This window comes from Protobothrops mucrosquamatus, unplaced genomic scaffold (genome assembly GCF_001527695.2).
Source record: "Protobothrops mucrosquamatus isolate PMUCROS unplaced genomic scaffold, P.Mucros_1.0 scaffold2140, whole genome shotgun sequence".
NCBI classification, from domain to species: domain Eukaryota; kingdom Metazoa; phylum Chordata; class Lepidosauria; order Squamata; family Viperidae; genus Protobothrops; species Protobothrops mucrosquamatus.
In genome coordinates this window covers 368,283-381,174 of record NW_015388239.1, presented here as the reverse complement: position 1 = coordinate 381,174, position 12,892 = coordinate 368,283, and the positions used below count along the sequence as shown (strand labels likewise).

General features: G+C 43.7%; 1 protein-coding gene across 1 annotated transcript in view; it reads left to right on the top strand.

Annotated features, from left to right (window-relative positions):
- The first annotated feature begins 3,007 nt into the window (after positions 1–3,007).
- Positions 3,008–12,892, top strand: part of CLSPN (claspin) — a 43,353-nt gene continuing 33,468 nt past the window's right edge. The window contains exons 1-7 of the mRNA XM_029285729.1: positions 3,008–3,040; positions 5,206–5,330; positions 6,522–6,764; positions 6,813–6,891; positions 8,659–8,826; positions 9,405–9,482; positions 9,679–9,748. Coding sequence (XP_029141562.1) covers positions 3,008–3,040; positions 5,206–5,330; positions 6,522–6,764; positions 6,813–6,891; positions 8,659–8,826; positions 9,405–9,482; positions 9,679–9,748 — 796 coding nt within the window. The remainder of the gene's footprint in view (positions 3,041–5,205; positions 5,331–6,521; positions 6,765–6,812; positions 6,892–8,658; positions 8,827–9,404; positions 9,483–9,678; positions 9,749–12,892) is intronic.

Sequence of the window (12,892 nt, the reverse complement as noted above, 5' to 3'; positions counted from 1 at the left end):
GTCGCAAACTGTTGTAAATATATGCTGGTTGCCAAGCGCTCAAATTTTGACCGAGCCAGAGGATCCTGCAATGGTCATAAGTGCGAGGACCAGTTGTAAGTCACTTTTTCCACTGCAGTTGTAACTTTGAAGTTACTAAATGGATGATTGTAAATGGAGGACTAGCTGTATTCAGAGCTGGAGCACCTTTGCCTAGATTGGAGTATTGCCTAGTTTTTATATCTCCACGAGGGGGTCCAATTCTTATAAGGTCCATCCTAGCTTACCCTTGCCGAACGTTTTATAGTTTTCCCTCTCTTGACAATTCACCCTTGGATCATCAAATAAGGCTTGAGATTTAATAAACAACGGCACCTAGTATTTGCAAGGTGTGCAGTGCAACGTAAGATCTCTTTTCTTTTGATGTCAAACTACACAAAACAATCCTAACAATAATTATACAAAACTCTAGCCCACTATTACATATTTAACTTTAAGCTTTTGGAATGTTTTTGATGAATGATTACTAATCCTGTGGATGCTTTTACACGCCAAAAGTTTTTGACACACAAAGTAGAGCAATCACTGAAATTAAAACAGGGAGGAGTCCCAGAAATATTCTTCCTGGCACTTGGGAATTCTCCTTTTTTCTCATGCCAGGATCTTTGCCCAATCACAATTGTGCTTTCTGGATATTGGATTCCATTAAAGTGAATGGAGCTATTTATCATCATTTATTCCAAATAGCTCTGGATTATATGAAATACTTCATCTTCTTTGATAGCCTGGCAGCAAGTAGGATAGATTGAAGCTTAATGATTGTGACAGTCTTGATCATACACAGGTAGACCTCTGCTTTTGATCACAATTGGGATCAGAATTTCCTTTCTTAAGCAAGATGGTAATAATAATAATAATAATAATAATAATAATAATATAACAATAATAATAATAATATAATAATAATAATAATAATAATAATAATAATAATAATAATAATAATAATAATAATAATAATAATAATAATAAAAGTTGGAAGGGACCTTGGAGGTCATCGAGTCCAACCCCTGCTCAGGCAGGAACCCTACACCAGTCTCTTCTTAAAAACTTCCAGTATTGGAGCATTCACCACTTCTGGAGGCAGGTTGTTCCACTGGTTAATTGTTCTGTCAGGAAGTTTCTCCTTAGTTCCAGGTTGCTTCTCTCCTTGATCAGTTTCCATCCGTTGCTTCTCGTCCTGCCTTCAGGCACCTTGGAGAATAGCTTGACTCCCTCTTCTTTGTGGCAGCCTCTGAGATATTGGAACACTGCTATCATGTCCCCCCTCAACCTTCTCTTCATTAAACTAGACATACCCAGTTCCAGCAACCGTTCCCTATATATTTTAGCCTCTAGTCCCCTAATCATCTTTGTTGCTCTTCTCTGCATCTTTTTTACATCGTGGTGACCAAAACTGGATGCAGTATTCCAATTTTACAACATTTTTTGCCTTAATTAAGTGAATCACTGCAGTTAAGTGAACCACATAGTCATTAAGTAAATGTGGTTTCCCCCATTGGCTTTGCTTATTAAAAAAACTGGCTGTGAAGATTGCAAATGGTGATCATGCAACCCTGGGATGCTGCAATACATGTTGGTGGCCAAGCCCCTGAATTTTGATCACATGACTGGGGATGCTATGACAGTCATAAGTACAAGGACCGGTTATTTTTTTCAGTGCTGTTGTAACTTCGAACGATCACTAAATGAACAGTTGTATGAACAGTGCCAAGTCAAATGTGTGGTGTAGGAATGAGGTGCTGAATTAGGAGCAATAAGAGAAGTTCCAGCCCATCCTCCACTTTCTCAAGTCAGCCTTCCTCACAATTGTTTTGGGGAAACAGCATTAAATGCTATACAGTATACACCACCTTGAACTCTTGAATGAGACACAACGAATGTGAATTGTTTATTTTTGGCTCAGCATGACATGGAGACTCTTGCAGAAATGAAGTAGGCTATTATAATATGTGCCACAAAATATAATTTAAAAAAGACAATATATTGGTGTTCTGTTATTTGTAACGCAGTAGAGCTTCTTGCCCAGGAGAGAATTAAAACCTTCAATTTGTTTCAATTTGTTTTTTGTACCACATTCCCGTCAAAGCAAGACAGAGAAAAGGACAAATTTTGCTCCTTCTTTTGTCTCCTATTCCATTCTACATATTGAGATAACAATCAGGCTGGACACTCAGATTGACTTTCATATATATAGGCATACGCCCCAAGACCACCAACTCAGATCTAAGAATAGCTTGAGATATGTGGATTTCACCTCCCAGAACTCCCCAGCCAGCCAGCTCCGGCATGCTGCGGAATTTTGGGAATTGAGGTCCATACACCCTGCACTTTCCAAGGTTAAAAAGCACTGCCCTATAGAATTGCCATAATCTTTCGAAGGGGAAAAATACGGATTTTGCGTTACTTTTCCATCTCCCCTGGGATACAGTGGCACAATGGCCGTGCTTAACATAGTATAGTTCAGGGATAGGCAACCTTGGCTCTTTTATGATTCGTGGACTTCAATTCCCAGAATTCCTGAGCCAGCCGTGCTGGCTCAGGAATTCTGGGAGTTGAAGTCCACGAGTCATAAAAGAGCCAAGGTTGCCTACCCTTGGTATAGTTCTTTTATCAAGAGGAGAAAAAACGTTAAAGGTTTTTCTTATGCCTAAAAACATTTTTAAAAAGACGCCTTCATTGTACTTCTGTAGGCCTACGAAAGCCAAGAAATTCCTCCACGAGGGCGGTCCCGTATAGGAAACACGGTTTGACCATTGGTCCGGAAAATCGCCGACTCAAGCTGTTGACCAATGGGAACTAAAAGGGGCGGCTCCATAAGGCTGGAGGCCAGCTGTGACTGGCTGGGGCGGAGGGGCGGAGCCAAGCGCCGAGCAAGAGCGCGAAGACTCAAACGCGGCCTCTCTGCCGGAGCTTTTGGCGCTTTCCGGAGTCCGGTCGCTCCTCTCAGCGGACGCGGGAGGCGGGTATCATGACGGCGGCGGCGGCGGCGGCGGAGGGAGAGGTGAGTCTGGCCTGTGTCAGGTGCGGGGCTGGGACGAGCTATGGAGGAGAAGCTGCTTCGGCTGTCGGGCGCCTTCCCTCGTAGGCTCTTCAGAGACGCGGGACTACGGCTCCCGGCGTGCACTGCGGCTGCGCTTCGATATCCCGGCATGCCACGGGTATGCTGGGCATCCTTGGTGTAGCCAGGTAATAGATGGGGACAGCGATTAGGGCAGCCCCCCAGACGGCCCCTAGGCGGCAGCAGAGCCCCAACTCGGCAATGCCATCCAGGCTTTTGGATTTTTTGAGTTCCGATGCAATAAACTTGGTCGGGTTGGAGGAAACGGGGGTGAAGGTGCGTGTATGTTTACGTGTTGGAAAAAAGGCATGTTTTCAGGACCCAGGTTCACAAGTGATACTGTACAAAACCGGGGAAATGTTGGCTTAGCAGGAGGAGTGAATTAGCATTGGGGAATTGGAAGGCAGGTTTAGGCAACCTAGCTGCAAAGACTAACTAAGACTAACTAAGGACCATAAGAAAGGCTGAGCACCAAAGAATGGAGGCCTTTGAATTCTGGTGCTGGAGAAGACTCCTGCGAGTCTCCTGGACTGCAAGGCTATCAAACCGGTCAGTCCTACAGGAGATCAACCCCGACTGCTCTTTAGAAGGCCAGATCCTGAAGTTGAGACTCAAGTACTTTGGCCACCTAATGAGAAGGAAGGACTCACTGGAGAAGAGCCTAATGCTGGGAAAGATGGAGGGCAATAGAAGAATGGGACGACAGAGAAGGAGGTGGCTGGATGGAGTCACTGAAGCAGGAGGCTTGAGCTTAAATGGACTCCAGAAGGTGGTAGAGGACAGGAAGGCCTGGAGGAACGTTGTCCATGGGGTCGCGATGGGTCGGACACGACTTCGCAACTAACAACAACAAAAACTTAGTAAATGAATCAGGGTTGAAGAAAGTATTAACCAGTGCTATCCGTGAGAATGGTCCCTCTGATAGATAGCAGGGACTGGAAATTCTGGAATCGTGATGGCTTCGTTTAGGTCCCAGAAATCAATCTTGTTAAAGATAGTAAAGAGGCCAAGTAAGATAAAGTATGCAAAATAATGTTGGTTACATATTTTTACAGCAAGTGCATATATAAGCAATATTATGGAAATCTGCTTGGTATTGAAGGAATGAAATACAATGCTAATAAACACAACAATATTAACCGTATGTGGGAAAGATAGTAATTGAGCTACAGTATTGAGATTTGTTCATTAGGCTCTATATTCAAGATGGTGTGTTTGTTGGGCAGAGTTATATTCCATCTTTAGGAACTCAGGATAGTATACATAGTGTTTCCTCCTATTTGTCCCCACAACAACCACCTTATTGGGTAGGCTGGAATGAAAGAATGTGATTGATCCAAAGTCATACATAGCTGAGCCTGAATTTTAACCTATCGGTCCAGAATAACAGTCCCACATGGATATAACTGACAGTATTTATCTAGCCACTAGATCAGGGGTCTCCAACCTCAGCAACTTTAAGACTTGTGGACTTCAACTGCCAGGATTGAATTCTGGGAGTTGAAGTCCACAAGTCTTAAAGTTGCCGAGGTTGGGGACCTCTGCACTAGATGACTGCAAGTTCCTAAATCTTGTTCTTGCACAATATCATGAAAAATATTTGAATGGCCCTCTCACAAATCATGAAGTAAAGCTAATTGACTCTCCTTTTGTTAATGAGCCATGAGCTCTGTAGATGCTAACTGCTAAAGTTTACAACTATTACTAAACCTTTCATTTAGCAATGATTTAGTGAATAAGCTACAGTGATTTGGTTCTCAGAAACAAATGACATTAAGATTCTGCATGATGTATGTGAACCTTGCCTTTGAATTTTGCAGTGTAGAGTTGCAATCACATTTCAGTACAGTTTTATAACTGAGGCAGATGTTTCTGGGGTCCATTTGAAATCTGAGATGAACGTGATAATAACAAACTTAGTCTTGGGTAATCTGGTCTTGTAGCTTCCTTTGGAAAGTGCCTAGTAGTGATGCCCAATGGAATCATGTGGGCTTGGATCTGACAAGAAATGAATAATGGTGTATTTGCCTTGGTTTTTAAATCCCTGGTGCATGCTGGATATTACACGTGCTTATCTTTTCATACTCACCAATGTTCCTGAACTGCAGTTCCATTTGGAGGCCCAGGATGTGAGAACTCAAGATACCTCTGACAGTGATTCAGACAGTGGACAAGGCAGCTGTGAAATGAGCTTCCGGTCCCAGATAAGCAAGGGAGTTGCATCCGTTGACGAAGGAGGTGTGTATCTTTTTGGTACAATTTCACTAGAACGGCCGCTATCAGGCCATGGCATATACGCAACCAGGCGACATGAGTTCAACTTGCGCAAGCGGTGGGCTGGTGTGCACACGCAGCTCCACTTGCAGTGGAGCTGCATGTGCGTGCGCACCGGTCCACCACTTGCGTGAGTCAAGCTGCACGCCGGCTCACCACCCACGCAGCCCAGTTCTCCTCTCGCCCGCAGCCAGATCGCCAAGCTGCAAAGGTTGGGGACTGCTGCACTGGAATACTGTTTCGATTTAGTTTGATAATCTAATGTTATGTAATCTTGTTTGTGTGTGAGAAAGTATTTTTTTCTCAGTGCAGGCCACCAAGTATTTTTGCCACCTTACAAAGTTTAAGTGGTTCTTTTTATATGGGAGTTGTTAATTCTTCTGTAACCTCTAGATAAAATAACTTTATGACAGGGGTAGGCAACCTCGGCTCTTTTATGACTGGTGGACTTCAACTCCCAGAATTCCTGAGCCAGCATGGCTCAGCTTGGAAATCTCTCCCTTTCCCCTCAGCATGGCTGGCTCAGGAATTCTGGGAGTTGAAGTCCATGAGTCATCAAAGAGCCAAGGTTGCCTCCCCCTGGGCTATGAAGAAGGTATGCTACAGACCCCACCAGTCAAAGAATTTTGACTGGCGGGATCTAGGAAGAGGGCCTTTTCTGCTGCTGCTCCTGCTTTGTGGAACCTCTTGCCCTCAAGAGGTGAGGAAATCCCCCAATCCCTTGGCCTTCCGCAAAGGGGTCAGAACTTTGGCTGTGTAACCTTGCACGGAGGATACAAGGGTCCACACAACTATGGAGCTGCTGGGCTCCATGACATCTCCCTACCCCCCGCCACACACACACTTGTATTAACCGCTCCTAGCCTCCCCATATTGGAATTCTCCATCTTTTGCAGTTTTATAATGTTTTACATTTTTAAAAAAATCTTTAATCTTCAATGGTTCAGTTTGTAACGTTTGATTACTTTGATTAAATTGTACAGTGCCCAGAGCCCCTCCATGAGGGAGACTGGCAGTGGAGAAGTGCGAAATATAAAATAAATAAATACGCCAGCTTTATCGCGGCTTAGTGGGCTGTGTGAAATGGCAACCTAGGGTTAAACAAACGATGGCTTTGCGTGGTAAGCGAGCATTGTGTCGTGTGTGTGTTTGGGGCAGATTCAGAGGAGGAGATCTGCACACGTAAGAGAGTCAAAGGCAGGAGGGTGCTTGCTGACAGCAACAGCGAAGGAGAAGACGGTGTCCCCGAGCACCTGAAGGCTGCGCCCAGCGACGTGGACAGCACCAAGGAAAGATATAATTGGCTGGCCGTAAAGGGAAACAAAGGCAAGGCTGGGCTGAATGGCGATGACAGCGATGCTGAGAACCTGTTGCCTCGACTTCCTGAGAGAGAAGAGGAGAGCTTGAACAGGAAAGAAATGAAAGAAAAGAGCAGCTCCAGGAAACGGAAGAGGAAGGAAGAGAAGAAGAGGAAGACCACAAGGCAAGCAAGGAAGAAGGGAAAGCCACAAGAACAAAAGGTATGATGCGAAGTAAGAAAATGACTGGGTACATTTGGTAGCATGCAACACGATCCAGAGCACACCAGACCGAACCGATGCAAACGATGAACATCCGTTTAACAATTTGTCTTGCTTATTGCACAGAAATGCTTTGCCTGTGTTCTAAATCAGGGCTTTTCAACCGGTGGTACGGGTACCACCTGTGGTACATTGGCACCTGGCAGGTGGTACGCGACCATCCTAGAAAAGTGGTAGCAGGGGAGGGGAATGAGCTGAACCGGTGGCAGCACCGCACAAGCCTGAGCGAGAGACGGCTGGAGCTGCAGGGCTGTCAGGGCTCAGCGGAAGCGCCAGGATCAGGATCTGCTGAGCCCTGAAGAAGCACCAATCAATTGGAAAGCAGCACTGATCCTGGCGCTTCCGCTGAGCCCAGAAGAAGCGCCGATCAGCTGGAATGTTGCAGCCTCTCCAGGGTCTTGTGATTTACATTCAGATGCTTGGCAACCGATTCATATTTATGACGGTCACAGTGTCCCAGGGTCATGTGAAGTGACCAAAACCTGCTGCAACCACCCAGCAGACGGGGGGAAATAAAAACCAAACCCCCCCACCCCACCCCCGCTGCCAATCCTCAACAGAAATGCCTCACAACAATGAAAACCTCGGACAGGAGGATGAGCGTGGCCAGGTGGGCAGGCAGGTGTCTCGCTCAGCTGTGCCTTGGGCACTTTTTTCAGTGCCATTGTAACTTCGAACAGTCATTAAGCGAACTGTTGTAAGTCGAGGACTACCTGTACTTTATCACTTTTTTCCTTTTTTTTTTTTGGTCATCAAGTTTTTGACACCTTGCTAGGCAACTGGTGGTACTCAGATTTTGCCATATCCTAAAAGTGGTACAATGGGTGAAAAGGTTGAAAAGCCCTGTTCTAAATCAGGGATCTCCAACCTAGACCATTTTAAGACTTGTGGATTTCAGTTCCCAGCTATGCTGGCTGAGGAATTCTGGGAGCTGAAGTCCACAAGTCTTAAAGTGGTCAAGGTTGCAGACCCCTGTTCTCAATTACTCGTATTTTATTCTTTGCAAGAGGGTTGATTGCTTATGCAGATGCTCCTCTCCGTTTACAAAAGTAACAACTGCAACCACTGCACATCGAAACATGAAAAGCAGGAGTCACTTTAACACAAGTCTTCCCAGATATGAAAAAGTTCAGCATATGTAATTGTTTGAAAGCCTGATCTCACAAAAGCCCCTGCTTGTAATCCTCTGTGACATAGGGCATGATAAATGATTGAAAAGAGACTGAGATTTGGATGGACTAGGGGCGTCCTAGCATCAGTGGCCAGGTTGTTTAATTTGTTTGGCTCTATACAAAACATCTGGTGGGGAGGTGGGGAGTGATTCATTGTGCCAGTGTAACTTTTTACCAAGGTTTGTGGTATTTTCTGTCATGCTGGCTTCCCCGACCTAGTTTCTAGTAGTGGGTTCTAACATAACTGTTTGAGGACTTTAATTCAGACATGTCAAACTCGTGACGTCGCATGACGTATCGCGACTTTTTCCCCATTGCCAGCAATGGGGTGGGCGCAGTTTTAGTATGATGCATCCGGCCCGTGGGCCGGCAGTTTGACATGCCTGCTTTAATTCAACAGATCTGAAAGATGTGAAGCTAGGAATGACAGGTGTTGCAGTTCATTTTATGTAGGGCAGGGGCAGGTTCAAAAAACCCATTTATGAAATTGAATCTCTGAACTGGAATTCTTGTATTTTATTTCCATTGTTCTTAGGAGAATGCCGAAGACTTTCCTTTTAATGACAGTGGGTGTTTGCTGACAGATAAAGAGCTCTTTGACAATGGCATGGAGGAGGAGGAAGAGGTTGGCTTTTCTTTTCAAGTTGAAAATTTGGAAATGTCAATAAACACTGCAGAGACAGTGAAAACAAAAAAACAGAAGGTGAGTTGCATCAAAGTTATTATTGTTGTTGTAGTTGTTGTTGTTCATCACACAGCCAGATGTCTAGAGGCGATTTGGCATTTTTATCCACCAGAGTCCTTTTCAAGGACCTGATCATCATCATCATTATTATTATTATTATTATTATTATTATTATTATTATTAATCATCGCACAGTCAGCCAGATGTTCAGACTGGATTTGGCATTTACCAAGGACCTGTGATAGACAGATGTGGACGTTTGATGGTATTACAGATATCGTTGCAGAATGGAAGCAGTTCCTAGTAAGGCCGCCTTTTGCAATTGACTAATAGCGAATTTGTCAATGCCGATGATGGTGTTTAAGTGGTGCTCCAGTTGTTTTGGGGTTGCACCTAAGGCGCCTATTACTATTGGTACTACCCTTGCTTGCTTTTGCCACAGTTTTTCTATTTCTATTTGTAGGTCTTTGTATTTTGTTATCTTCTCCAGTTCTTTAGTAATTTTTATTTTTTTGTCCATAGTCTCACACAGAATCCCATCAAGTCCCTCAAGCACGAGATGAAAATTAACATTCCCTTTTTTTGGTTTCAAACAGCTATTTTTAGAGAGTGAGGATTACAAACACGTAATGGATGAAAACGAAGAGCTGCTTTTAAAAGAATCTAGAAAAAGGGTAAGTTCTTTCCCCCCCCCCCATATTGACTTATACATGGCTTAATTTTCTGCCTAGTTTTTAGTTCAACTTAAGTAGAGAGTCATGTGGCAGCATATGCATCTTCCATCTGCTCCTGTCTGATTTTTAATTATACTTCACAATGTGTTTTTAAAAGAGTTATTTATTACAAGATTTCCCTTTCTTTATTTAGAAGCTGAAACCAACCAAGTTAACAAAAGAAGAAAACAAGCAGCTCCACAGTGAGAGTCAGCGACTTGTTAGAGGTATAAAAAAGACCCTATAATGCTTTTAAGAGACCCTATAATGCTTTTAAGACAGGGCTTTTCAACCAGTGGTACGGGTACCACCTGTGGTACATTGGCACCTGCCAGGTGGTACGCGACCATCCTAAAAAAATGGTAGTGTGGGAGGGGAATGAGCTGAACCAATGGCAGCACTGCACAAGCCTGAGCGAGAGATGGCTGGAGCTGCAGGGCTGTCAGGGCTCAGTGGAAGCGCCAGGATCAGCGACAGGCTCCAGCTGGAGCTCGGCGCTGATCCTGTTGCTTCTGCTGAGCCCTGAAAAAGCGCCGACAGCTGGAATATTGCAGCATTCCAGGGTCTTGTGATTTACATTCAGATGCTTGGCAACTGATTCATATTTATGACGGTCACAGTGTCCCAGGGTCATGTGAAGTGACCAAAACCTGCTGCAACCACCCAGCAGACGGGGGGGAATAAAAACCAAACACCCCCCACCCCACCCCCACTGCCAATCCTCAACAGAAATGCTCACAACAATGAAAACCTCGGACAGGAGGAAGAGCGCAGCCGGTTGGGCAGGCAGGTGTCTTGCTCGGCTGTGGCTCGGGGGGCACTTTTTTCAGTGCCATTGTAACTTCAAACAGTCACTAAGCGAACTGTTGTAAGTCGAGGACTACCTGTACTTTATCACTTTTTTCATATTTTTTTTTTGGTCATCAAGTTTTTGACACCTTGCTAGGCGACTGGTGGTACTCGGATGTTGCCATATCCTAAAAGTGGTACAATAGGTGAAAAGGTTGAAAAGCCCTGTTTTAAGACACCCCAGGGGCAATTTTCATACAGCACTGTAATTGTGCCCCCCAAAAAGTACTCTGTTGACAAGGCATTTGTGTAATTTACCTAAGAAAACACATCAAATTCAATCAAGATGGACTCGATTCTTTGTGATCCCACAGACCTTCTCCAATCTACGTCCGCGTTGGCCCTTCCTTCTGGTCTTCCAATGGTGCATCCATCATGCTGGAATCATTTCTGTAAACTGATTCTGGTTGTTCTTTTCCTTCCACCTTTCTCACCATTATGGACTTCTCAAGGCAGCCAGGTCTTCACATAATACAGCACATTCAAAAAGTATTCCTTCCCTTTCGTCAGTTTTGTTAACGCTGCAGCCTGATTCTGCAGTTATTGAAATTCATTTTTCTCTCTCATTAATTTACACTCGAGACATAAAAGTGATCTTATGATACGGTCGTAATGCAATTAATGGTTTGCTTGGGTTGATTTCCTTCTTCTACTTTTTTTTTATGGTAGAAGCTGCAATGACACTACCTTATTACCTGCCAGAGGCCAAAAGTGTGCAGGAATTCTTCAAGCACAAACCTCGTCCTTCTTTCCGAGGAAGTGCAATGACTTTGCTGAAGTAAGTCCAATTTCCTTTTATTCCTATTCTTTTAACTTCTCACCGTTCTTTGCTGACACCGTTGGAACAGCATAAGTTCCAATTGGATGCACGATCCAGCTTCTAAAAAAATGTATATATTTCTACATCTTGTGGATGTGAAAATAATGCTTGCTGCAATTTCAAAAACCGAAGAGATGACTCTGAAAATGATTTTAAATGTTAAGAATTGAGTTTTGCTGCCTGTCTCCGCTTTTTGGCTTAACAAAAACGTCCCAAGAATGCTGTATAAAATAAGCAAATGTGCATAGTTTTTAATTTGAGAAACTTATTCAATGCTCTTTGTTTTCCTTGGACAAAAGTGGATAAACCTGAAGAGGAATTTCTTTAATTCAGAGTCCACAGTTTGTCCTTGTCCCTTTTAAATAATGGGCTATATAGTGCTGTGATAATATTTTCTTCTTGGTTTTGATATCTTGTTGAATTTTCGTATTTTATTGGGGTTTGGCTGTTTCTTAATTCAAAAGAGTTTGTTATTGAAACTATACTATGTACAGAAAATAGAATAACTGTGTAGAGTAACTGTTACCCCAATCAGTGTGTTATTTATATGAACATCTTCCCATTTGGAGTATTCTTATATTTATAATTATTACTTATTCTGAGCTTAGAAAGTTTTACTAATTTGGTGTTGCGGTGAACTGACTGTCGTTTTCTTTGTTTTGGGATTCTGTGCACAAGTGGTTAATTTCTGTTGCTGCTTTATAAATTAGGACGTGTAATTTTGTCAGAAATATTGTATAAACCTAATAAGATTGGATTGGATTTGGAGGCTGCGTGATGCCAGGATGCTTCTGGAGCAAGTTGCAATTTAAAACAATAAAGCTGTACAAAGGAACTGGTGCATTTTTATAACAATATCTCACAAAATAAAACACAAATTGGGCTCCACAATTGCACTCCATGAAACTTGGGAGAACAGCTATATTTTTAAAGATCTCTGGAACATCATTTGGGTGTGAACCATATGAATGTCTGGAGGAGGGGGGGGATGTAATTGCAGAAGGCATCACCTCTGCTTGACTTTGCCAGATGGATAAAAACCATGGGAGATAGCAATTCCTCAGAAAAAAATGTTCCATATGCCATGAAGGCCTTTATAAATGATCACCAGCACCTTGAATGGAACAAGTAACCAGAGCAGGTCATGGAGCATTGGAGTTAATCCTTCTGGGTAAACATCATTAGACGAGCTAAATCTACTTAATTGTAAGGCTACATGAACAGAATCTTGCAAATTTGAAGATACAAACTTTCCCTTGCCACTTTTAAACTTCTGATCCATTATGATGCATCCTTCCTAACTTTCTTTGTCTGACTGTTAAGCCCTTGGGAGTTTACCCTTCTGTTGTCTGATTGTTTCCTAGGCAGCATCTCTTCCCCTCGTCCACATATTTCATTACAATACTAACATTAACTGTGCTACTGTGCATTCAGCACCAGTTGTAACGTCTGAGTGGTTTTCAAGGCCAGCTTCACGTAGAGCAGGGCTTTTCAACCAGTGGCACGGGGAACCACCTGTGGTACATTGGCACCTGGCAGAAAAGTAGCAGGGGAGGGGAATGAGCTGAACCGGTGACAGCACCGCACAAGCCTGATTGAGAGACAGCTGGAGCTGCAGGCCTGTCAGGGCTCAGCGGAAGCGCCAGGATCAGTGCAGCTGATCGGCGCTTCTTCGGGGCTGTCAGGGCTCAGCAGAAGCGCC